Here is a 27,516-nt window from a genome sequence, read left to right on the forward strand (position 1 = left end):
ACTTGGAAAATATATTTATTTAATTTAGGTACAACTTAGCGATGGAACTTATCTATACCTGTTTATGATTTAATCCACTTCAACTTCTTACGTTTGACTTCTCTGTGACAAATCCACCAACCATTTTAACCTTTCTTACAGACACTGCTGGCTAGAAAGTTTGTGCAGGTGTGTCTTCGTTCTTCGTACCAGATCTGGCTACACTGGGCGAAATTATTTTTGTCAGGACATATGCAGCAGTGAATTTGATTTGTCGTTCTTCTCGCAAGCGATTCTAATATTCTTTTTCATATCTATTGGAGTTGTGTGCTAATTCATTATTTTATTAATGCTACAGATTCAGCAGAGAAGTTTTTTTTAACATTTCTTGGAGCTTTCTTGTTTTCGAATAACTCGAAACAATGTAAGTAATGTAATGTAATGTACAACTTGTAGAAAGATGTAGTTCTTGATTTCGTGAATAGTTTAGGGTTTATTTTTCTCCCACACATAGATTGATAGACTGATTGATTTAGTTTATTTTACTTCGCATTTCTGCCACTTTTGGCTAATCGCGAAGACGAGGAGTAGATGATATGATGAAATTGATGAAGGGACACAAGGAACTCCAATGCTCAGGTCGGGATTCGAACCCTGGACTTCTAGTGTCATAGTGCGGTGTGCTAATCACTCCGCCACAGAGGCCCTCATATAGATGTATGCTCTTTATTCTGTCCCTTGGCCCTTATTGAATTGCAGCAAAACCACTTCATATGTAACTATGGTTCCCGCCACCTGAAACATTACACAGAATGAAAATAAGTGACAAAATGTTCATAATTTAGAATAAAATCTTAACTCTAGTTTACTTCTCGTACATTTTCAAATAAATTTTGAAATACGTTACTCAGAAGCTTTCACATCGAAGTGCACAAGTCACGGAGCTCGGGGCATTTCGAGCTTTGCCCCATCGAGTTTCGTAAATACAGATTGCACCACCTGATGGTACATATTGAAAATTAACTTGGGAATGAGAGCCGCATACAATAACGAGAAAATGTGATTAAACTGTTGTGTTATGCTTATAACTTAATTTACATCCTACATTTCAGATCTATATATATGTAGTAAACGTTTCGGCTATGTGTCTTTGTTGTTCATACCAACATGATGTATGTACATTTTAGTTATTATTATCAGCTCTCGCAGTAGGATCGAAATAAGATAAATACTTGACACAATACAAAAGTATATATTACAATATGTATATACGTATATATATATATATATATATATATATATATATATATTGTATTGTATAAATTGTATTGATATGATTTAGTAATTCTCAACATATTTAGGGTGTCTACCAGTCAAGAAATCAACAGGTAGGTCAAGAAAGTCCAGAAATTATGCTGTGGTCAAGAATTTTTGAATTTTTTACAATATACTGAATTTACATTGTTATATAGTACATGTACTGGAATTTTATAAATTGAATATTTGGAAATCTAAAATTCTATTGAGTTGTGGTTATGATTTGATTACTTTGTTTCTTAAGAATTACATTCTTGTATGCGTGAAATTTTGTAAAAATATTAAATAATGCGGCAATTCTCCATCCAGGACAAAGTCCTTTTCAAGTACAGCTTCAGTTAACCTGCCTTGTGGAAGGGGTTTTCATTGAATAAAATATATATTTTCTAATTTCCAACTATACCTAAGTATGGGGCGATTAAATAAATCTTAAGAAAATGAAAAATGTCAAGAAGAAAGAAAGAAAGGTCAAGAGGAAGTCATGAAAAAGGTCAAGATTTTTGGATTTGTTATTTTGGTAGACAGCCTAATTTGATATTGTTAATTGTCTAAGCGTAATAGATAAAAAAAAAGAATTAAGACCAACAGATTCTGCACTCCATTGTTTTTTATTCATCTATTATCGAAAGTGGATGGGTGTGAAAACTCGAACATTGAGCTTAATACAAAGTGGAATACATAAGGAGGCACCAACGATAATTACTGAATGCATTTTTTTTTCCAAATTGAGACTTTAAAAGGATGTCCAAATTCAAAGTATACGTCAACAGGAATGTGGCGAAATTACTACTGTTATTAGAAAAATCAAGCGACTCCAAGTGAGTTACATAATATTGCTCTTTAAATATCCCAAGCGAGCCACCTTGCCGTACACATAAGTTGAACAGATAACACAAGAGTATAAAATGCTTTAATAGACCAATATATCTATCAATTTCACAAATTTCCTCAAGAAAATTAAAATATTCTACACATGCCGAAAGACATTTACCCAGTAATGACAATAAAGTTGAATGTTTTTCAGTTCCAAAAGTAAATTATAAAATTCAACATGTCGCGTATCAAGTATAGGATTTGAAGCATTCACATGTAACAGTTGGGCTGAAAAGTTCGTAGGCTAACATAGTAAAAAATATTTTTTTGACAAAATTCGATTTTATTATTCAATATAGTTGCCTTCGAGGGCGATACAACGATTATAGCGGCCATACAATTTTTCGATGCCATTTTTATAGTACGATTTCTCTTTAGCCTCAAAATAGGCCTGAGTTTCGGCGATTACCTCTTCATCAGTGCTAAATTTCTTTCCAGCGAGCATTCTTTTAAGGTCTGCAAACAGGAAAAAGTCACTGGGGGTCAGATCTGGAGAATATGGTGGATGGGGAAGCAATTCGTAGTCTAATTCATATAATTTTGCCATCGTTTTCATTGTTTTGTGACACGGTGCATTGTCCTGATGAAACAGCACTTTTTTCTTCTTCAAATGGGGCCGTTTTTTCGTGATTTCATCCTTTATACGCTCCAACAACGCTATGTAATAATCGCTGTTGATGGTCTGGCCCTTTTTGAGGTAATCGATGAATATAATACCATGCGCATCCCAGAGTACTGATGCCATAACCTTGCCAGCCGACTGTTGCGTCTTTCCACGCTTTGGATTCGGTTCATCACGTGCAGTCCACTCGGCTGACTGTCGATTGGACTCTGGAGTGTAGTTATGGAGCCATGTTTCATCCATTGTAATATATCGACGGAAAAATTCGTGTTTATTACGGTTGAATATCGCTAAACATTGCTCCGAATCATCAAAACGTTGTTGCTTTTGATCGATTGTGAGCAAGCGCGGCACCCATTTTGCACACAGCTTTCGCATGTTCAAATATTCATGCACAATATGTCCAACACGTTCCTTTGATATTTTTAAAGTCTCAGCTATCTCGATCAACTTCACTTTACGATCATTTAAAATTATTTTGTGGACTTTTTTCATGTTTTCGTCGGTAACAGCCTCTTTGGGGCGTCCACTGCGTGCATCGTCTTCGATGCTCATTTCGCCTCGTTTAAATTTAGCAAACCACTTCTCAACGGTTGATTTTCCTGGTGCAGAGTCCGAATAATGTTTATCAAGCCAAGCCTTGGCTTCAACAGTATTTTTTTCGCCAAAAAGCAATGCTTTATTAACACACGAAATTCTTTTTTATCCATTTTTTCACAATAACAAAAGCTGCTTCACTCACAATGCTATATCTCACGAACTAATTATCCGGCAGCTGTGAAATTTATACACATATCTTTTGAAGGTTAGTACTAAGTAAAAATCACATGGATTTAATTCTAGTAACGCCATCTATGAGTCAGCCTACGAACTTTTCAGCCCACCCGATACAATTGAACACTCACAAAAGTAATGCAATGCACAATTCCTACCATAAATACCACAAGAATAATCTGTAACCTTATTCTTTGATTTTTCTTTTTGTGAAATGAAAATAATTATAAAATACAGAACGTCCCAAAATGATTATCGTGGTTTCAAGTATTTGGTATATTGCAACAGACGAAGGTGAATGTTTATATCGTATATGTACGATAAGAACGGCTGTGGAAGTTTGCTACCCTATCATTTGTTTCCCATCAGTCACAGCGGCGTAGGTATTTTCCAAGATGGCGACTCCCGTGCAGAAGTCCTTTTGTGTCATGGAATTTGCAAGGTGTGGTTCTGCTATTTCAGTTCAGCGATTTGGAAGTGATCCTCCGTCCGATAACAACATTCGTCGATGGTTTAATAAGTTTCAAACAACTAAAAAGGGAAGAGTTCTGAATGTCCAAGTCTGTAGAACGAAAGCGTCGAGAAGTATTGGACTACCGGATGGACGTGTGCCGTGTCACGAAATGTGTTCACATTCAACATTCATAAGGAACACTATGCAAACATGTTGAGTTGTTGTTTACTCCCATAAAAGCTTTTGAAACCCCGATACTGATTTTGGGACACGCTGTACATATATTAAGAAGAAAAGTAAATTATAATATTAAATTTACCGTTAGTAATAGTTTTCTTGTTACTGGGAAGAAGTTCATGCCTGTTAAAGCCACTTCATCAGACAGAACTTGTTCCAGGAATCTCTGAACCTGAGGAAATACAAGATATTAAACATTTTTTTACTACCTGGTAATATCACATTCGAAAGTTTGGCAATATCAGGTTGATATCCAGGTTAAGATGAAACATTCCCAGCAAACTAACGCTATTTTCATCCATTAGATCATACAGGGTGTTTCACTTGCTCTCGGCCACTGATTTTCGCTTGTACGATTCAAACTATTGGTCACAATGTAATGAAATTTGCCACAGACATACCTTGGTTTATGAGAAGCATTGGAGATGGCGCCACAGTCTATCTAGTCCTAGCGTGAACATGCGCGTGCGTCTGGGCAATTCTGCCGTTAAATGCCAATCGTACGGACGTGTGCTTTCAGTCTGAGTTCTTGGCCCTGCTGTTGTGACGCTGACGCACCTAATAGTGGTTATTGTTTATTCGGGTTCGGTTGAATCACAGAAGATCGTGTCATTTCCAAAGGACTTTGGCCTGATCTTACCCCACTGGATGTCTTGCTGAAAGAAAAGGTCTATCACAACAAGTTACGAACTATCATGGTACTGCAAAGACAGCGTTCGGCGGGAAATTGACGCTGTGACTCCTGATGTGTTTATGGCTACCTTCTGTAACATGGAGAGGCGTGTGTAGGCATACCACTTCCAACACTCTCTGTGACGTCACCATGCTTCTCATACAGCAAGGAAGGTCCGTAGCAAATTTCATTATATCGTGACCAATAGTTTGATTTCTATAAGCGAAAATCAGGGGCCGAGAGCGAGTGAAACACCCTGTATGATATTTTTATCTCAAACACATTTTTTTTCTAATTTTGAACTTGCAAGGATATAAACACAAGTCTAGTTAGAGATAAAGCAATTTAGGTACCATGACATTAAGGGCATATAGGGGGTATGGATTTCGGGTTTGACGTATTCTCTAGTTCAGCAAATGGTGCAAGTGAATCGAACCACTGTCTCCCACTTGGCAGACAAACGCTATACGAACTGGGCCACTGCGCTTTATTCGATGTATTTTTAGTCACCGCCAATGAAAATGTGACACGTAGATCCTGAAATACACGCTTGCCTGCAAAGCATTCTGTGTGTTGCCTAACTCGACGGCGGTGGTGGAAGTTGCCATTGGAAATTTGTTATTAACATCACTTATCGCAGTAGAGGTAGGCAACACACATAACGTCTTGCAAGGAAGCGAGTATTTCAGGATCTACGTGTCACATTTTCATTGGCGGTGACTGTACGTACGAGTGTGTATAATATATAGGGGAGAGTTGCCGATATTGGACCGTTGCCTAAGTTGGACCGCCTTTGTTTTTGCCTATAGATGAGTATTTGAAACAGGTGAGTTGGCACAACTGGTTGGCGCCAGTGTCATGTACAAATGACTGAATGGTCAGTCAACTAGAGACGTTCGACGAAGTAGGAGTGCTGTTATTGTGTTTCCATTGTTCGTGTTGCAATTATTGTGCTTCGGATCTTAAGCTCTTGTGTAGAGTAGGGGTAAGTAATCAAATGTCCTGTAGTATATTACAAAAGTGCCATTCATTAACCACTAACTACATATGGTAAAACTATGGTTTAGTTACGTATGTTCGTGTAGCGTCATATTTTTATTAACGGGGTATAATTGCCTACGTTGGACCACCACGTGTTTCCCAAATTGGACCGGGAAAGTATGGGCTGTGGACAGAGATGGAATTGCAAATGGCTATAGCAGCATACAATAATGGGGACTATGGCTTGAACGACTGTAGTAGAAGGTATGGTTTGTTTGGTTTTACAGCTGACCGAATATTCAACGTGGATGAGTCAGGTTTAACCGCCCAGAAACGTGCACAAAAAATTGTAGCAAAGAACGTTAAATCACAGGTAGGTGCTGTTAGAAGCGGCGAACGTGGAGTAAATACCACAATGGTGTGTGCAGTGAGTGCTGCAGGTGTCTAGATACCGTAGACATACACACGTACATGCCTTTTGCGAGCGGTCCAACCTAAGCAACCTGTGGTCCAAGTTAGGAAACTAGTTGCCTATAATGGACCGATGTCACTACTCTCGTTTATGTACCCTATAATATTGGTTCCTGCATTTTTTGCTGAAATACATATATGAAGTGAAAGCTAATAGTTTGTGCTTCTCATATTTACAATTTCGTTCTTTTTTTGTGTCATGTTTTTGATGCAGAAGCAAAATGGTACCAACTGGTCCAATTTCGGCAACTCTCCCCTATCACTGTTTTGAATCGACGAGTTATTTTTAACGCAATTACAAGCTTCAACAGTAATAACAACACCATTATGACTAAAAAAATAATAAAATCTTCATGTATATTGCTACTTGCTTCGTTACGATTATGACCTAACTTTGTCAAGTATAGGCTAATTCGCATCTTGTAATCTTGTTACATCTGTGCTTCCATATTTCCTTTAAATTAAGGAAATATAATGTTTTGAGTTGGTGTTTTAAGTCCACTCTATGCACAGTAAGGCTAATCGGGACCGTACCTACAGTTTGAAGTGGGATACGAACCACTGTGCCCTCCAGTATCGAACCCGGGATTCCTCGATTACAAGGCGACGACGAGAAATATAATGTTAATTGTAGATGGCCACTTTAGTATTAAAGGACATCCTGCTTGCAATTTATGTGTGCAGCACAGTCTATAAGTTACATCTTATTTAGAATAATGAGATGTTGATTGATTTAAATCAGGTGATGAAGCTCATATGAAAGGAAACACACTTAAATTTTCTTGATTTAAAATGCAATAATATTTATAGGTAAAAATAGGAGATATTTTGTGCAGAATAAAATACTAATCATGTTAAACCGTAAATAGTGTCATTATCATTGAACTGTAAATAAACATGGCAGCTGATATTTTGAAAACTATCATTAAAAAATTGCCAAAATTCAGCTACAAGGACTTTAATAAATATTTTAAGTTACAATTATATAGTACATCCAGAATATTTTATTTTCGCTGGAAGAAAATCTAGTGAAATTATGTATTATAGTTTCATTAACACACCCAAGAAACATTTTCATAGTACGTTGACATATATAATATCAGAAACAGAAAAATGAACATTTACATATATTTTTATTTGCTTTAATCAAACTGTTCATATATTTTACAGGGCCGTTTACTAGAAAAAGCATTTATTTAAAAAAGAACATATATATATATGTATGGTATCTAACAATATTGCACACACACACACAGGAAAAAATTGGTTATTGTGCCGCTAGTACTGGACCGTAGAGCGGCTGGAAACACGACATATTGGACATGCCTAACCCCTAAACTCAAGCGCACAGATTTATTTTGATACAAATATTTTACAATTAGAAATGAAGTAATCATGTACTTTTGTCACAGATGTTGGAAATGTCGTATTCCCACATGTTTTCCACATCTTTTGAGAAAATTTGCATTCAAAGGAACACTACTTTTCTTCTACACAACTTTGGTTTCACACACGAATTAAGCTAAAGTGTATGTACGTTGCGGTACGGCATTGCAACACCAGGGACGGCTTAAGGACAAGGCGACCAGGGCGTCGCCTTCAAGGGGACATAAAACCGGGGTTGGGTGTTCTTCTTGAGTAGCGTTAAAATTTAATTTTAATTATACAAAGCGTCGCTATTTGTTTCAGATAATTGTTGCAAAGCAGATTTTTGAATAACACGAGATTAAGAGAAAAAGCAGTAGATGGCAGCACAAGACAAAGAAATATAAATAATTTTTAGAGGATAAGTATCGATTCAGTAAAAGTGAAAATACAATAGAAATATGTGGAAAGATAAAAGCCAGGTATTGTATGTAGATAGTAGATGTGAAGGAAAATATAAGTGGTTTATGTTACTTAACAAGTTCATGCGTGTAATCAATTGTTCGTCACGCATAGGGAAGTATTCAACGAAACAAAAGAAGACGGATTTTTAGTGATTGATAACTTACACTCACCGTCTTAACAATCTATACAGAAGTATGCAAGCAAATGCTGAAACGTCATGTATCTGTTCTCGGTAACAATGTTGATCAGAGTTGGCTCTACTGCATGTTTTGCAGTGTGCTTAGCGAAGAGAAACTTCAGTTTGGAAAGCCAGCAGATGACCTATGCGTTTGAGTTGAGTGCATACGTACAGTGGGATGCACAAGTATAGCTCGGCAAAATGTCCATGACTATTTCCATTGATTTTTCTCTTGCATATGACACGTTTTAGGGACTGAATTTTTACGTATGCTGATACAGAAATTGTCAACCGATTGTTTGATGTTTTCTTTCAATTTCCTAACCTGTAATTGCACAAAACACAGAGAATATACATGGTGGTGGACAATTTGCTTGATAATACCACGGTATATCCTATTTCGCCGGCAAGCGAGATACTTCCTGACGGTAGACAGGCCGCGTTCAAGTGGTATAATAACCAAATTTTAACCAAACTGTGTGTGTGTGTGTGTGTGTGTGTGTGTGTGTGTGTGTGTGTGTGTGTGTGTGTGTGTGTGTGTGTGTGTGTGTGTGTGTTGAGAGAGTTTTACAAGCAGCCGTGAACTTCTGCCCACTATACTTGTCGCATTTCCAGATGGCGGCTGGGAAATAGCGAATCAGCGATCAGTTGAATTTATTCGACTAAGATCGGGTATTTTCGAGTCGGAAGGTACCGAACGCTGTGGGCGGAACAAGACAAATGAGCGTCGGATACAGAACGTGTTGCCAAAGGTACTGTAAAGCGAGAGAGTTCTGTGCCAACTGTATCGTCAGCACCAAATCTACAGGTCGGTGAGCAACTGGTAGTAACAGAAGTACACAACGTTTCTTCAGGAGAGCGATGTTATCCCTACAGCTTTTGTTGCAACCATCAAGGAAAGAGCCAGAAATAGCCATGAAGGTCAGACGCCAGATGGAGAAATGCGACCAATATAGAAAATGTTCAAATAGTACAATTAATATAAAGTACAACATGCAGTACCTCGACATTGTAGCTTTCCGATGGACAAGAATACAGTATTTTGGCGGGCTTCTTGCTTTCGTGGTAGATTCTGGAGCCGCAAACGAGGACAGTGGTACTGCGCAGGAGCAGGCAGGCGAAGGACCCGAAGTAATACACAGCGTTCACTATTCCTTCTCTGGGCCTGGAAGAAGGAAGCAACGAGAATTATTTTACTCTGACTGACGTCACAATGCACACATTCATTCTCTGGGTGGTTTTCGCTCAAGCCACTCCAAGTGAGTGACGGGATAAAATTAGGGATGGCCCCAACATGCGGATAACGGATAGCCGGATTCCGAATTATAAGTAAGAACAATTAGTAAAGAAAATAGTAAAATAGAAAAATCTCTCCTACAGCGCACCCACAAGATTTTTAGTTTGATAAAAACAAAATAAAGTAAATATTTCTCACTTGCCATTATCAAAAGAATAATAAGCAATTGAAACATTGAGATGGAAGTTAAAATTTCTAACCTCTAAAACATAATTGTTTCAAATGTGTTTGTGCAAGGCAACCAAGCAACACATTCCCCCCTTCCTTGCCTGTCTCTGGCAAAGTCAAAGGCAGTCCCCACAATAACAATGGAAGTATATTGACATTACCAAAATTGCAAACAAATTCATAAGTGCAAATGACGTAAGAAGGAATGTGTTTTATATTGAAAGTTAACATGTCATGATTATCATTATTATTATTTGGTACATAAAGATAGTCATTTTGTAGTTTCTGTTCACAACAAAATCCTTGCATAGTTCTTTCTGCAATAAAATTAAAAGGATTTGCATTTATGAAGATTTTTTCATTTTAATTTGTATGAATGTGGTATTTTCTTTTAGTAACGTGTTGATAATATCACTGCCTCTTGCAATCATTGTGCATGTAAGTTGTTTAAAGTATACAATACTTGATAATTACAGATCTAACCGCCATTGATATGCACCCACAGAAATTTTGGAAAGTCGGCGCCCTTGCCTAGTAGCATGCACCCCAACGTCTAAAACTGCAAATAGAGAATGCAGCGAACATAGAGGTTAAGAATTAAGAACAGGAACCTTACGTGAGAGACTGCAACAGCTGAACGCAGATGAAGTACATGTCGTTGGCGAAAGAGAGCAGCACTATCTTGGAAACGTATTCGTCCACTTTCTTCGTGAGTAGGGATAAGGTGTTGTAATTGGTCCTTAGTTCTTGCCACATGTCGCCAGGAAGTATCTAGAAGCAGATTGACATTTGTAATACTAATGCATAAATGGAACACAACATAGAACGAACTAATGTAAATGTCTCACGTTTTGAAATGTAAGAACAATGTAGACAAGGCCGGACATTTATTTTCAGTGTAAGAATGTTAGCTAAAATCGTAATCTATATTATCAATATTTTATATATAAATAATAGTGGTGAGCCGTACCGATGCTTGAAAATTCCTATATTATTCAAAATATTGATTAATGTTGGTGAGTAAGTAACTATTTTCAATTATAAGCCTAAATTTATCAGGGTTTTGCTTCAAAGTATTCAAGAATTACAAGAAATTAGGGCTGAGCCGATGCCGAAGTATCGGTATCGGCCAATACCAGTGGTATGGGAAAGTATCGGAGTTTAATTATGCACCAACACAAGCACTAACCTATGTTATGAGAGTTGTTCAAAGTGATGTCCACCTACATTCACACATTCCTGGCATTGTTTCTGTGTGCAAAATATAGTTTTTCTTTATTTATCTAACATTCTATTGTAACTTCAGAAAACTGTGCTTACGTAAACATAAAATATGTAATATTTATATAACATAAAACTGTTGTTATAAGTAATTTTAGTGGCAATTGAAAATTTCTTCTGTCCTAATCACATTTCTAGACGATAGTATGTAGTTTTTATTCCATATAGATTTGTCATTTTCAACTCGCTTTCCCTGACACTTATAAGTTAACCTCGTGGTTTAAAATTTCAATTGAAGGGAAAATATAATTTCTTTCTGGATGAACTAAATTTTATGAAAATGATTCTATATTAATTTCACTTATTGCTTACATAGTTTTCAATTGCATTTCTTATTCAATCGTATAGGTAAAATATTTCTCTTACATACTTCACTTGTAACATGTTTGTAATTTTATTGCATTTTACATTATATATTTTTCTTATATGGTTGAAAATTATTGTACTTTTCTCTTTATTTACTTCAAGGCAAACTTGTACTCACAGCAAACATAAATGCGTTTTTCAGTAGAATATTCAGAACACTTATTTCTTTTGCAGTTTCAGAGTCTTTTTGTGTGTTTGTTTTCTTGCTCCTTTCGATGGACCAAGACCATCTTGAGGTTCAGGCCATAGCGCTCAGTCAAGACGTCATCATCTGGAGGCGATCGTCTCAACGCTGTAAAACCCCTTGTCGTAATTTTACCGTAGATAATTAAGGTATATTTATTTCTTTTATGAAGTTAAATTTTGACATGTACCCTCCCCAAGAATATAGAAGAAAAATGTATAATATTGAATACTTACACCAAAATCTTCATTCAAGCCACCACAAAAATTCCTACCATAGCACAAAGAAAGAGTTGAAAACCGTTAGAAACTTCCTGGAGGAAAAATTTGAACATTGTATATCTTTGAAAATATTATCGCGAATATTTGTCAGCTGCAGTAAAACTCGTAACCGCTTTTGTACGAACTTTTGTATGTAAAATCAATTGATTAAATAAATAAAAAAAAAAAAAACATGTTTGGTTGACCGTAAACTTTACAAGTTAGCTAATCAATTAAATTGTCTTTACCTTTACCCAAAATTAATCAACCAGATAATGCAGATATTCTGGTTTGCTATACAATCTCAATACAAAAGCTTAATTTCTATAGCCTTGCAGCAAATGCGAAACAAATTGGTACAAGGGCAATGTTACATTTCTGTGAATAAAGACTAAACCTAAATCATTTGTCATATTGTAATTTCGATCCTATTGACTTTATTGAACGAAAGATAATAAACAAATTGAATCTTTTCATTGTCGTTAGTAAGATCTGTGACAATAACTTAAGAGTTTCATTGAAAAAAAGCGGACTAATATTTCGATCTTAGCGTTCACTTGGGATATGAACATTTGGAATATTTCCTTACACTGTTTTTACATTTTGTTAATAACATCGTGAAGAATGTTAATAAATTATGATATAAATCACTGATTTAATAATCAAAGTTACGAACATTGAAGCTTCACAAAGACAAAAATTAAAAGCAGTTCATATGAAACGGTTTTATAAAATTTAACACATTTGTAGTTTATATTAAAATAGCTAGGTAATAAAATGCTTTCTGTGTGAAAACATTTGTATTTGAAACGTAAGTAATATAATCTTGGATAGTATTACACACGAATATTTCATCGAAGTTCGTGTTACACATCGCACCCTTGTATTTGAATGTACAACATATCTTCCGATTAGCATAAAGCGGGATAAAATAAGAATGTAAATGTACACATGTATCAACTGTGCCCCGTTCTATAGCTTTCTTTCATTAAGAACATTTTGAAACTGAAAATTTGTGTAGGCTAAATAATATGAAAATTGTATCGAATGCTTGCATAAAATTTACACCAACAAATTACTTTAGTAGACACGAACGTAATATTTTAAACGTTGGCTAAATCTTGAAACAAATTAATTTGTAATCATAAACAATAATCTTAACGTTAACCAACGTTTGTAATAATTCAGAGTAAATTATTTGATATTTCTAAAAAAAAATGTTGACAAGAGATAAAACATATTTAAGAGTATATTAGATGCCTATTCTGTACACATGAAATGTTTACATCATGAACTATTACTCTTATTTATTTATGAGTATAAAACCTTTGTTACTTAACTTGTATCTTTTCGTAGGGACCGAATCATATGGAATTGCCCTAAACATTTCTCATTTTCAGCAACATGTTGAAGAAATATGAACCTTACTCTCACCTTTTTCATCATAATTTCCTCTGCAATTGAGCACTTACACCATACCTCTTGCACATTTAAGCATATTTACACGTCATGTAAACTCAATTACAGTTCCTAAATTTACATTACAATTCCATATTCACTAAAAAGGTCCAACATTGATTCCGAAGAAGCAAATCGAACATGGCGGCTATCTCGCCTCCAGTTGATGACGCTTAGTCACGTGACCGGAGCAAGCCATGAGGCTTTCATATTGAGAAGGTAATGGATGGACACAGGAAACATCTATTTGATTAGTTCATGCTTATTTGAAGAATTTCTGCCTGTCTTTACTTCAAATTTGCACAAGAACCTTACTTGGACCATTTGGATATTATTTGAAATTCCAACCTGCACTCCTAGGCTGGAGATGTGGAAGCATCAAACTGTTTGGGTGAGTTTTCCCAATTCGAGTTGAAAGTACCCTTGCAGACCCTTAGTTTGTATGCTGATCAATTTTCTGAAGCATGTCATTACCTAAATGCAGTTGCAAGCATCCCATTGTCTATCAACTACTTTCAACGAAGGTAATACAACTTTTTTAACTTTTGATTTTATAATGTTGAAACTATTTTCTTCTAGTATAGGGGGACATGTTTTTTATTTTATTCTTCATCTGTACTTAGATAAACAGTGCTGCTTGAAAACTGTGTTTTGTTGTTCACCAATCTCATAGTCACTCTGCTCCAAGGAAGACACTCTCTCATGATCAACTTCACTCTCACTGGAAAAAGGTTTTTGTCTTCAGCACTGATTTCCTCTAAATCACTATCAACATCACTAACATGGTCTAATAATTGCCTAGTATAAGCTGAATGTGTTCCAAAGACATTCTGCTACTTGTCATTGTGCACAAAGAAACACAACAACATTGTCAACAATCACATCTAGAAGCAGTGCGATATGTAATGGAACTCAAGTGACTGAAAAACAAGTGCGAAACGATTACCGTAGTTGCTGATGTAAAGTGTTTATTGCCAAAATGAAAAGAATACCACTGCTGCCAACTCTAAAGACTGCCTTGTTCTGTTCCAGAGCGCTATTCGGATTGGAAGTGCTGTTTTTATCATGGTGGTCCAATGGATCCACTTTGGATTTTAAAGTCACTCTATTCTTCTTACTACTATCACTAACAAATGATTATAAGTACACTGTTGAGACTCACAGTGAAGAAGGTCAATAACATGAACATTGTTGGCACAAAACACCAAAGAACTAAATAAACTTTTGTAAACTTTTCGAAAATATCAGAGATAGGCCGTTGGACCCACCTTGGGCTTTTAAGGGTTAAGGTTGTATATCACCTTTGAAAATCTCCAAGATACCGGCTGTGCATTCGAAGCGCCGTAACTTCCAGACGTAATAGTGTCTAAAAATAACCGCTCCCGACCTCCGAGTGTACGTTCATTAAGCCTTAAGGAAACCAGAACTAATTCAACGAAGATAACTCTTCAATCCGCGCGATTCAAGGAAGACACATCAGCATTAAGTAGCCAGTCAGTAACTTTCCATGAGTGCAGTGTAGTCAGTGACTTTCCATGGGTTCAGTATAACCAGTGACTTTCCATGAGTGCAGTGTAGCCAGTGACTTTCCATGGGTTCAACGTAGCCAGTGACTTTCCATGAATGCAGTGTGCCAAGTGACTTTCCATGGGTTCAGAGTAGCGAGTGACTTTCCATGAGTTTAGCCTGGTGAAACCAGTTATTGTAAACCACGCTTAAGATATATACCATAGGTGTATGTATACGCATAAATACGTACTTTTCAATCCGCGCGATTCAAGGAAGACAATCGGCATTAAGTAGCCAGTGACTTTCCATGAGTTCAGCGTAGCCATTGACTTTCCACGAGTTCTGTGTAGTCAGTGACTTTCCATGAGTGCAGTGTACTCAGTGACTTTTCATGGGTTCAGCGTAGTCAGTGACTTTCTATGAAAGCAGTGTGCCCGGTGACTTTCCACGAGTTCTGTGTAGCCAGTGACTTTCCATGAGTGCAGTGTAGTCAGTGACGATCCAAAGTGCAGTGCACCAAGTGACTTCCCTTGAATGCAGCGTAGCCCGTAACTTTCCAGGGGTCGTGGCAAGACAAATAGAAACATGGCCGAGCGTAGCTGCTACAGTTGAGATATCTCACATTCTGAGCTGTAGAGTTTCGACAAATATATTCATGACCAACACCGGAACTAACACACGGAAAGGAACTATTTCTCAAAGTCGCGTCATTGTGTTTACATTAACGTCGTTCTTATAATGAATAGAGAATAGTGTAGATAGGAAAAAAAATGAAGGTTCAATATTCAATAGTGGACTGTCGAATCGGAACAGCTAAAGTGTAAACGCCAATTTCTCGATTTCCGTGAGACTCGAAGGAAAAAGTTCGTTTATGGAATAAGAACTGAAAATTTCACTCACCTTGCACTGGAATTTGTTCAGCCGTTTGTTCAGAAGCACAAAATTCTCCGCAATAGCGATGCTGATGAGAATTATAAATAGATCCATGAAGTTCCACGTGAATGTGAAGATGACGTTGGATCCTGTTGCGATGATGCCTTTCCACCGTGCGTACCCTGTGTTGATGAACCAGTAATGGTTCGAGACCCAGAGGAAAGTGTCCAGTGCGCCCATCTCCCTATTGTTGCTTCTCATGGAGTCATCCACAGTCCGCCATATGCTAAGGACATGTTCAACTGCGTAAGGAAAGACAACGTTGTAAATATCAGTTATGAAGTAACAATTTCTTTTCGATTGGTTGTCTTAAGTCCATTTTATGCACAGAAAGACTAATCGGGACTGGACCCACAGTTTAAAGTGAGATACGAACCACCGTGCTATGAGCACGAACCCGGGACCCCTTGTTTACAAAACGATGACGTTAGCACTGCGTCATCGGGGAGAGACAATTTCATTTCGACTAGTGGTAACTGTCAGTGGGAGGGGGGGGGTTATAAAATTTGCCCCCCTTAAGCTATACTTTCTTTTGGGCACTAATACATAATAATAATAGTATTGTTATATTGTATTATTGTTAAGTTATTATTATTATTATTATATTTCGAGTACTGTTACGTGGCTTCCTTTGCAGTTTGCCACCCAGACTTGCACTTTGGTTCAGGGTTGTTAATGGTTCAGGAACCCATAAATTCTAAAGGGTTCTATTGGGTCCCGCTGTAGGACCGGAACCTCTTTTCTCGCACAATTTAAATTCGGTCCAAGTTGCGTATTGTTTCATTGAAAAAAGGTCCCTGGACCGTATTTAGATTCATCCGGAAAATAGGTTCGTGGACCGAATTGAAATACCTTACAGATAAAAAGATTCTTTACGGCCCAGAACCTATTTACGCTTGCTTATTTTCCCTCCTGGACCGGAATTGAATTTATTTAAACGTCCTGGACCTTTAACTACTCTGCTGTGGTTAAAATACAGCAATGAAAATAGGGTTATAACGTAAAAAAAAATAAACGCTAGAATCTCCTTCTTTCATGAGATAAGGAAGTAAAGGAACTTGACATGTTTATTTTGGTATTATCACAATATTAAGCAATTTTGATAGTCGATGGTGTTTTTTTTTCACTTGTACCCCCGTCGGCGCCGCATTTCTGTGCGGGCCCCCTGCTCTTGCAGCCACTATACCTTAGGATAGACTAGTGGCAAATCCCCCCATTGGTAAGTGTAACTAACGTAGGCATGCGCACGCGGGTGCTAGGGGTGCCTGGGCACACCCCTGGGCGTCTAAATTTAAAAACAAATGTAGAAACTACCATTAGAATAATGAAAATACTCTAATATTCAGATTTCGATTCATTTGAGATGACCTGCTAGCTCAATTTCTTCCTCTCCACCCCCAACCCCGCCAAATGTGATATTGTTCACTACAATAATCAGTAATCATGTAGTAAACAATATATTTTTCACTCTCTAAATAGCACAGAGAATTAGATTTGCCCCGTCCAGTTCGCTGCACCTTCTGCCTCTGTCTGCAGTCGCGCGTCTAGTTGGTTACATGGTGCAACACCCACTCGTCTAATTTGTTGGTTTGGTGTCAAGTAGTGTATTTGGTGTCTGCACCGCTTGCACAAGTTCTGGAGCGGTGTAATGTGTGGTGTATGGTCACGTGGTGCGTGCTAACTAATCAAATGAACGTTTAAAGCAGCAGACAGGCATTTGTTGAAGCTTCTGAACTTGAACACGCTGTTCGTGTACTTGGTTCCTTGCACTAGCCTGACACCAGGATGCACCTGCACTGCACCGAGTGGCAAAATGGGGCAATTTAGGAAGAAAGGTGTAGAAAACGTACAAAAAAGTGAACCTCGTGTAATATATATGTACTCAACAGTGCCTTCAGATAGAAGGAACTGGCACCACTGTTAACGGCAACATGGCAGACAGTGATCGTTGCTTGTAACTTCTTGAGTTCTTGTTATACTTCGTGTTGTACACTAAAGTATGTTGTTAAGTTAACGTTAGTCTTTATGATAATAATAAGACGACGAGACACCCACAGATTTTATTGAGAGGGATTCGACTGATATTATCTAGAGATTTTATTACAGTTGTTTGAGTTAGTTATTCTGTGCCAAAATATCGATTTTCATTTGTTCACTTTCATTATTTAAATAATATAATATCGTCAACATGATAGTAAAACCTGTGCTAAAGAAATAACCAATACTCCGAGACAATAATGTTAAAATTTCATCTTCATATGCCTAATAGTTTATGTGGAATATAAACGAATTTACGACAATTAGGCTAACATTGCGCAGATAGGAAATTGAAACTCCCCTTAAAGCACCCCAAAATAAATTATCCTACTGTGACAATTACTTTTGTCACCAGTCTTTTTTGTAGTTTATGTGAGTGTATTTTAGAATTTCGTAAATACTCTTAACAACTTTCTGTAGCCAGTTGTGCTTTTTGGCTTTTCTTGGATTTTCGGTTCTAGGCGGCGAGGGTAGGAAAACAATACAGAGTTGTGGAATTTTTGACACTAAGGGTGACTTTTACTTGTCCAGCAATAGGAAGAACGTCCTAGTTGCCGACCGAGGGGGAGTTCTTTCGCAACACGTGTGAGGACTGCTCTGTTTTTTTTCTTCGCCCCAACCCCCCAAGTGGGCAACGAGGCTGGACGAAGGACCACCGTCCAGCATTTTTTCTAAGCTAACGAACTGCGAGGCGGTTGATTTTTGAAGTTTCAAGTTTTCCTTAAATACCCCTGGACTCCAGAGGACCGACACAGTTTAGCGCCATATTCAGACCGAACACCATCTCCGCGTCACTTTGCGCGAGATACGGAACTTTGCTTTGTTTTAACTTTTCAACCGCGTCGTGTTAATTGTCGTGAGTGGTGATCACAGTGACAGTGCCAGGAATTGAGGCCGTGTTAATTACGTGTTTCACGTGCTCCAGTTGTGTTTTCCCTTTTTTGTAAGGAGGGACATTGAATAAAAATGGGCGGCTGAAAACTAAGAGGGACGGGACCTTCGGGTTTCCGATTATTGCTGCCATGAAGCCAAGAGAAGAAGCCACGACCCTTGCTTAACTATACGACGCCTTAAGTCAAGAGAACCGCACCACAACGCTTGCATAACGGCGTCTGAGATGAAAGCCACGCCGCAGCGACAACTCGCATTGCCAACCCAGGTGAGAGACAATACGACAACGATGAGACGGATGTTACGCCGAGAAAAGGAGAAGAGATGAAACGACGTCAGCCCTTAGACGACCCGACGCCCTGCGTATCGCCGAACGGCCATTGGAGCCACGATAGGATGCAACGCCCCGAGCAGACAGATGGAAGCGAGGTGCTTTTTCCGCCCATCTTCGTCGCCGCGATGGAAAAGGGGAAGAAAAATGAATGTTACGTCGAAGTCGAAGAGACAGTTTTCGCCCGCCAGGAGGACAGACTGGCATAGCCACGAGTGTCGTCGGGACGCCGCAACAAGGACCGTTGACATCAGCGAGGTCCACGCCGCCAATGACTCGGTATAGTATCCTCCAGTTTTCTCTTTATGTGTGAGAGTGAACATTTGTCCACCTACGTCGCCACTGGTTCGTCACAAGACAAAGCGAGATGAAATCGAACAATGTTGCCTGCAATTACTAATTATTTTGACCAATCAAATCAAAAGTATTATAAATCTTCAAAAATTAAGAACCTATTTCGCTCACCCTTCGAAATTCTATAAACGTAAAGACCTACGATTTGTTATTGTTTTTCCTATTCTCGCGCCGAGTATTTATATGATTAATTATAGGTGTGTTTTAACTTTTTACTGTGCTCTTTGATATATATAGGTATTAGAAAACTATGTACTAAATAGTAGCCGACTTAATCATTTTTAATATATCCTAGTTTATATTACAGTCGTTTGTATTATCAGCACTCGTGTACTTGTAATCAAGTTAATTTCCTCTTGTCATTCATTTAGTGTATGCTTATTCTTTTTGCATAGTAGTGCCTCAACAAGTGTAATGTCAATTATTATTTACTTTTGGTAACTATGACGCCTAGCTAATCGCGTCTCATACGTGACAGAGTGCTGGCCGCGCGTATTTACATTGAAAGCAAGCCTAAGGGGCTAATAGAAATCCCAAATGTTCGAAGGTACACGGGAGATAAACCAAAGAGGCGATTAGATATTTTATCATGTAATTGTATCTTGTGTTCACCCCTGCAGCGTGTGTGTGTGAGTGCATGATTGAACGAGAGTGAGAGGATATGTAAAGGGTTATATTATCATTGTTGTGTTTATTTTTACCGAATACACGTATATATTCGTTATCCAACAGGTGTACTTGATTCATTTATATATATATGTATAGATGTATATCCTCGTATGGTCGATATTTTTGGTTTTAGTCCTGAGTTTGAAGCTGTATAGCTTGTCACCATTGACCAGAAGGGTTATAGTTTTCTATTATTACAACAATTATTATTATTATTATTATTGCTATAAATGAATACCAGCACCATTTTATGCACGACGTGGCTTACCGCCGGAGGTGTAAATAACCGACCCGGTGACACGAACCTGGAATTAAACCGTTAGCTGGTGGTAGGAATCGTGTTTCCTTAACCGGAGACGCGAACCAAGGACCGACGACCGTCCAATCGGGCGGCCGCGGAACCCTGAACCTACGGACCCGCGGTAGAGTAGTTTGGCACCTCGAACTGGGGACTTCGGTCTCCCGGACGTATTGTCAAACCCTTTACACTACGCACGCCTATGGTAACTAGGTCATTTTTGAAAAGAAAACCTGTAACCAGTCACATTGTTTTTAAACGAATAAAGTTAAGTTTTGAAACGAAAATAGCCGTAACCAGTTTTTACGCCCTTGTGCAATTTCATAATCTCAATTAATAAAAAAATGTATAAAATATAAATTTGGGAATTTTCGTAGAAACCCGATTCTGACTTCAATTGTTTTAATGTACCAACCTTTATGACACTGACAAATAGCGGCATATTTAAATATGTTATAAGAATTGCTTATCTCTAAAAGGTATCTAAATTCTGATTTAATAAATCGACAAATTCAACTATTGTACATACAAATATTTTTATTATTGAGAAGATTATGTCATAACCGACTAAAGATGGGGGTACGAGACTACAGAGGAGGCTCCTCCTATCTACTTAGGAATAAATACCCCAGGAAATTTATATTCATTTCAGTAATACATAATGCGTCGTCTTGGATACTCGGCACAACGACAAGCCTTTGTACAAAAGAAACTCATCGATACTCATCAATTAAGAATTCTATTTGTATTGCCTCATATTTCAATTTATGAGTACAATTGGTTTTACAATTTCGTTCATGAAAGTCAAAACTATTTCCAATGAAGCCTCCAAAATGCTACGACAAAAAAATTATATAAATGTTTCGCCACTTTTTAAAGTTACTTCAATTTCCATGAGAAAATACAGATCAATTTCTGAAATGGGGAAAAATATCAAAAATCAACTAGTAGATTCTGAGATTTTCATCCTGTTCATACAGGCATACATAAAGAAACTTATTCCATTTCCTTTCCACCTGTCTTACCAGCTAGAAATTTACTTATTAAATAACAGAAGAAATATCATATTACAGTATTAATATATATTCCTCAATAATGTATAGATAACTTGAACTTACTTCAATTGACTCAACATCTTAGTTCTAATTGCTCGATTCCCCCAAAATGCAACTTTAATATGAAGGTCAGCATTGTCAGGGTTTCCTTTTCGCAATGAGCACAGTGTAGCCACCCATCACGAAAACTATGTTTAGTTCTTGATCAGTCGTAAACAAGTGTCCTGGTGTTTGTGAGAAGTCACACAACATAAGGAACTGAAGAAAACCACAGAGAAAATGATCATAGGCCATGACAGCTTGCCCAAAATACAACTTTAGGGCCTCCAAAATATAAACAAGAGGATGATCACACGCAGAATTGATTATTATTAAATCAATGAACATTATATCCAAAAGAAAGAATCTCAGTAGGAAAGCAAACAAAGAAAGGCTTTGAAAACAGGAACTGGAAAACTGATTTTATGAGATATGTTTCAAAATCTGACTTTTGGTATTTATGTTTGGTTATGCTCATTAAGAAAGTCTTGGTTGGATATCAACCATTCTTTGCAAAGGAAAGTTCCCTATTTTCTATTTGTTTTTTCTCATAGTTGTTTTAGGTTGCTTAATTTCTTGAGTTAATCGCGATACCTGTGACGATGAAAGATGAACTGATGAAATTAGTGCTGCGCCAAACACAATAGGTCATGCTTTACCCACGGTTTGAACCTAGGACCTTTGGCTTTGTAGTGCATTTTGTTCATCACTCCGCAATGGAAGCCAGCCCATGTTCACACATTATCTAAGAAAACTCGTCTTCAAAATTCACAAAAAATAGCTGACGTCAAGATTAAATTGGCTAAATTAATTGCAATAATGATTGAAAATGTAATAAACCATGAGGTCGTCAATCCCCCCTCCCCACCCTCACCTTATCACTTACAAGACGTAGACACCCTATTCCTTCAGATAGTCGTTAGTGCGTTCACTGTCCCCCGCCCTTGTCCCAATGAACCAACTTGTTTTCACCATGAAATTGCTTCCACGAGGGACCTATGGCTTATCCCTACTCACTAATTCCATAGCTAGTTGCGCACATGACCCCTCACCCAACGTCTACACTCGACTATCATTATAAGGGGTGGATGAATCGTTTTACATTGTGTGGTTGTTCGTTCCAAAAGAAAGACCTCCACTAGGCCTACCAACCAGTGCTTCCGCCTCTGAGAAAAAATACTGACGGACCTCTTTAATAACTATTAATACAATCGCGTGTCACAAGACTTAAAATATTTAACCCTCTCCACTCTCCAAAACTACTACCAGAGCTCCACAATGAACACCTAGTCTCCTTGAACAAGATCGTACTACCACTATAGTTTGCTTATTCTTTTCTGCAACACTGCAACATTAGTTCAAACTTGCTACATATAGTACTCTGTCCCGGGAATCTCTGGAGCGAGTATGACTCAAGAGGTGCTCGACCAATGAACGCGTGAGAGCGAACGGGATTGCGTGGTGGGGGGAAAGTGACTGCAGGTACCAACTGTTTGCAGCAGCTTGTAGCGTTTCGCTCCGCCCACTCGCCTTCTCCACCGTTATGCGCGCACGACCTTGCTCCAGAGATTCCAGGGTAGACAGTACTTACTTATGGCCAGAAGCATAACGAGAAATGCCGTTATCTTAAACTTCCTCCTCAGGGGTGGAGCGCCGTACATCCTCATTTGGTCCTCAACTTTCGCCCATTCCAATGACACGTACTGCCATCTGGTGGCCAAGCAGAGAAATAGCACGTTTGCGCACATCGTGCTAAACATGAAGACTAAATTACCTGAAATTGAGCAAACATATTATTTCGGGAACCTTATTGCATGGTTGGCAAAATTTTTGTGTTCTTTAAAAGAAGAAACATGTAAAACGTTTTTTAAAAAGTGTTTTAACCAAGAAAATACAAGTTTTACTACATAAAAACATATGTCATTAATACTTATTTCTTATAAAGAATGGCTGATATGGAATCTCTTATTATCCGAGGAAGGTCTTTGTTAAAATGCAAATGCTGCACTAACTTCTTAAAATAACTATTTATGTTACTTGTAAATCTCGCACGTATTCGAGAAGGTTCAACTAATCCACGGTTGGCAGGTCGCACTCTACCGCTCAGGTATCGTGAATGCAAAAGAGTACAATGGGATCAAGGAGTATTACAGTGCAAATTGTCCATTACTATTTTCATTAATTTTTCTCTTGAATGTGTTTTTAAGCGATGGATTTTTATGTATGATGGTGCAGAAGTTGTCCCCTGCTTGTTTTGAGTTTTCTATTAATTCTTGAAGCTTTTATTGGGCCAAATAAAGTGCACGAACATGGTGATGGACAATTAGCATGGTGATACTCATGGATCCAACTGTACATTGACATTAACAAGAATGTGCGTTAAGCATTAAACCAAACTCATCCATATATACTATTCAATTATAGAAAAACACTTGTAAAAACATAAAAACATGTTATAAACATTTAAAATGTGATGTTTTGAATACCTATATTTTAAATATGCAAATTCTGCCCTATTTCATGTCTTTAAGCACTACATGTTAAACGATTGTTTCAAGTCTTAAATCTTAAACATTTTTAAAAGTTTTGTTTTTATGTACATGAGAACAGTGGTGCATGTATGATTTCATTTCAATGCTGTACAAGATAAGTTTTGTATCATCGACACATTGCGAAACTGTTAAACTCCATTCTTACTTGTTTTTTAAAGAAGCTACGTCAGTGTGATAAGCTAATGTTGCAAACTAAATCAAAGCTGCTTGTGTAACCGTAAGCTGGAGCTCTTTAGACTGTGATCAAAATATTATATACTTACTCGTGTCTCCTAACTCTATCTTCTGTTTCTTCGCAAGGCTCATTACTGATAAAAGTAGACACACCAGCGAAGACAGAAGAATAAAGGACGTGTACAGGACTCGAAAACTCCACCATTTGAATCGCAAACTCTTGTGGTTTCTGGCCCATACACCTTGCACGGGCATGATTCCAAATAACTGCGCCACGACCAGCACAGGTCGGAAAGATTCATGCAGTGTCTCGTTATCTTCACTTCGAAGAGACACCATCAATGAAGAATCGCCTGCGCGTATACAGTTGCACATCATGCTTTTGCGTTTGCATTGGTCACCAGATTTAGGCACTGAAATCAAGGTGAGAGAATATCATTTTTAAAATGCAGAAATAATCTGCTACAATTTCAAGGTCGTTTGGACACATTTTTATCTGACAAGAAAGAATCGAGTAGATGCTCACTGTAACTAGAACATTCTCTGACATTCGCTACGAGACTCGGCGGCAAGCGGCCCGGCGTCAGCGCATGTCTTTCCCGGTGAACGGGGTCCGCGACAGTCGCACGCTAGAGTCTTATTTTTTCTTTTCGCTCTCCCTGCCTTCGCTCTCTTTCCCTTTCTGTTGACGTTGCAGACTGACGCCAGTATAATCCTCCCTCGGAAGTTGTGTTGTATCGTGTCCGTGTGTTGAAGATTGTGGCTTAATATGTCACCACAAAAGTTTACATTACAACAAAGGATTTATCTTGTCGAGTGTTACTTCGGAAAGAGGAATTGTGGGGAAGTGCGACGACATTTTGCAACGAAATTTTCTGGTGTTCCAGTTCCACATAGGACCACTATATTAAACCTCGTAAAAAAGTTTAGAGTAACAGGGTCAGTTCTGAATATAAGTGGAAATAAAACCCACGTGTACTTACTGAGGAAAAACTCGATGAGATAGGACAAAGGAAATGTATCCGCCACCTCTCACAAGGAACGGGTGTTTAAAAAAACACAGCATTTAGAGCCGCTAAAATTCTTAAATCTAAAAATAAAAATAAATCTAAAAAATAAAGTATGCAAAGACAATCAACACACCATCCGTGAGTTAAGAGAGAGTATTGTACGAGAAATCGGGAGAATTACAGTAGACGAACTTGCACGTGTAAATGCCAATTTCCTTCGGAGATGCCAGGAATGTGTTGCAGCAGAGGGACATCATTTTCAACACCTTCTATAGTCAAGGTTAGTACACAATTTGAAAACTGTTATTTTAATAGCCGACTCTAGCGACTGTCGCGGACCCCGTTCACCGGGAAACACAAGCCCTGACGCCGGGCCGCTTGCCGCCGAGTCTCATAGCGAATGTCGGGGAATACTCTTAGTTGCGTTTTGAAATGAGTGACTAACTTATTAGTGTTTCAGATAACGAATAACTTAAATAATAGTTAGATTTACAGTTATTTTTTGTACGATTTAATAGTAATATACAAAATTACGATTTGCCAAATATTTATAAATAAACTTTTAGCCTCTACATTTGTTACGATAAGATATTTTTCGTCAAGTAATATTTCCATGTATAAGGTTTGGGAATTTTCTATGTTAATGTTTACAAACTTTACAATGCATGTTTTTCATTTAAAATCGGAAGAACAACAATTTTAATGTTTGACCCAAAATTGGCATTCTCATGAGGAGTATAAATCATTGAAGAGGTAGTGAAAGTTTTGCCATTACAAAATAGTTTGGGCAACTAATTTTACAGAGAGGTGAAAATGTCCCCATTCACAACCATGAACACATTATTTTTTGTTATTATCAGTTTGTGTGTGTGTATGTTTATGTTGTGTGATGTAATCTCCAACAAGTGTACAGGTTGCTTCCTTTTCTTGAATTAATCTCAAAGAAGTGTATTTTTTTCCATTTACATAATATGCTCTAGTGAAACATGTTCGTTTAATTTCTGCCATTTTAAAAGCATCAGCAAATTATACTCATCCCTGTATTTTCTTGTTGCTGTTAACCTGACTAAATTCAAATTCAAATTTTATTAAAAGGCGAGGTACAGCCAGTGGCTGCTCTCCCACCTAACCTAGTTTATACATTTAAATAGTTAATTAAATTACTCTAATAAAATAAGCAGATAAAGAATGTTGAAAGAAATGCCCTTACTTTGTGTTTCAACGTCGTCTATCGCATTGTGAAAGCACTTCATGCCAGGAAGAAACGATCCACAAAGTCTTGAAGATTCCCGGTTGACGTTCATCGTCTCAAAAGAGTAACCATCTAATTTGAAACCATAAATAAACTCTCTCGTCCTGTGGAAAACATATGAATTAGTAATAATTTGCATGCGAAATGTTTCCCAAAAGTCGCAGCTGCGAAAATAGCGTTGTTTGGATCCCTCCGCAATGGCGCTGCGATCGACCCAAAGAATCAAAATAGCATCCCATCTGTTTCGAGTGATCCTTGATTGACAACGTGAAGGGAAAATGTCAATGACGTTTCAAGAGTATCTTGTGTTTGAACAACTTGACTGTAAACGCTTTCACCTGAACTGTTGGGAACATGTACTTTCTGATGCAGCGCAAATAGAAATGCTTATAAATTAATTGAAGCTTTGTAGATAAGCATTCCGTGCTTATTCTTGTCATGTGCAGAAAGCAAGGAATGGTTATTTGAAACGGCATTTCGATAGAAATACATTACTTACACAAAAGAGTTTGGATTGTGCATAAACAAGTCGATAAGTATCACGCTGATCACGAACTGTTAAGGGTGACTGATAGGTGGAAATAGCGATCAATGGTATTTGTGTACATAAGAAGTTGATGGCAATATTATTTTCTTCCCAGCTTGTTCTTGAGGAAGTGTGTTGTCACACCGAACACGCGAATGAGATATAAGAAAGGGGAAAAATATAAATATTCTCAACTGCTGACTATACAGGGTGAGTCAAATGTCCCTAACCACCCCTTATAAAATGAAAGGGAGTGTAGATTGCAGCAATTGGTCATGGTAGTAATATATTAGGCCTAGGGGGAAACTTTTTGGTGCATGTCATGACAACGTCCGCCATATTGGTGACCGCCATCTTGGATCCAACTTCATTTCTTTAAATGGTTTTGGGCTAGAATTTCACCAGGAATTCAGTGGTGAAGTTAGATTTATGAAAGTGTAGCTCTTAAGCCCACTTTAACTTGAGATATAAGATTGTCATAGA

The 27,516-nt window shown here is 37.7% G+C and overlaps 1 protein-coding gene across 1 annotated transcript; it reads right to left on the bottom strand.

Moving 5' to 3' along the window:
* Nucleotides 1–10: 10 nt before the first annotated feature.
* On the bottom strand, nt 11–23,197 carry LOC145994412 (gustatory receptor for sugar taste 64f-like). The gene is made up of 6 exons (XM_083130538.1): nt 23,111–23,197; nt 15,813–16,087; nt 10,471–10,625; nt 9,392–9,554; nt 4,339–4,428; nt 11–774 (listed from the first exon to the last, which is right to left on the bottom strand). Exons 1-6 carry the CDS (start codon nt 23,184–23,186, stop codon nt 706–708), a joined length of 828 nt encoding a protein of 275 aa, XP_082986664.1. The 5' UTR covers nt 23,187–23,197; the 3' UTR covers nt 11–705.
* Nucleotides 23,198–27,516: the final 4,319 nt, after the last annotated feature.

The sequence above is a fragment of the Lepisma saccharinum genome, chromosome 10 (genome assembly GCF_977018435.1).
Source record: "Lepisma saccharinum chromosome 10, izLepSacc3.1, whole genome shotgun sequence".
NCBI classification, from domain to species: Eukaryota; Metazoa; Arthropoda; class Insecta; order Zygentoma; family Lepismatidae; genus Lepisma; species Lepisma saccharinum.

Bases quoted from the DNA above. Each gene is read 5' to 3' on its own strand.
- LOC145994412 (XM_083130538.1), bottom strand. From the start codon at position 23,186: ATGAGGATGTACGGCGCTCCACCCCTGAGGAGGAAGTTTAAGATAACG. The intron at 4,429-9,391 runs GTACTGCATGTT...GTATTTCCTCAG, and splicing joins CGGAAAGCTACAATGTCGAG to GTTCAGAGATTCCTGGAACA. The intron at 775-4,338 runs GTAAATTTAATA...GTAATGTTTCAG, and splicing joins CAAGAAAACTATTACTAACG to GTGGCGGGAACCATAGTTAC.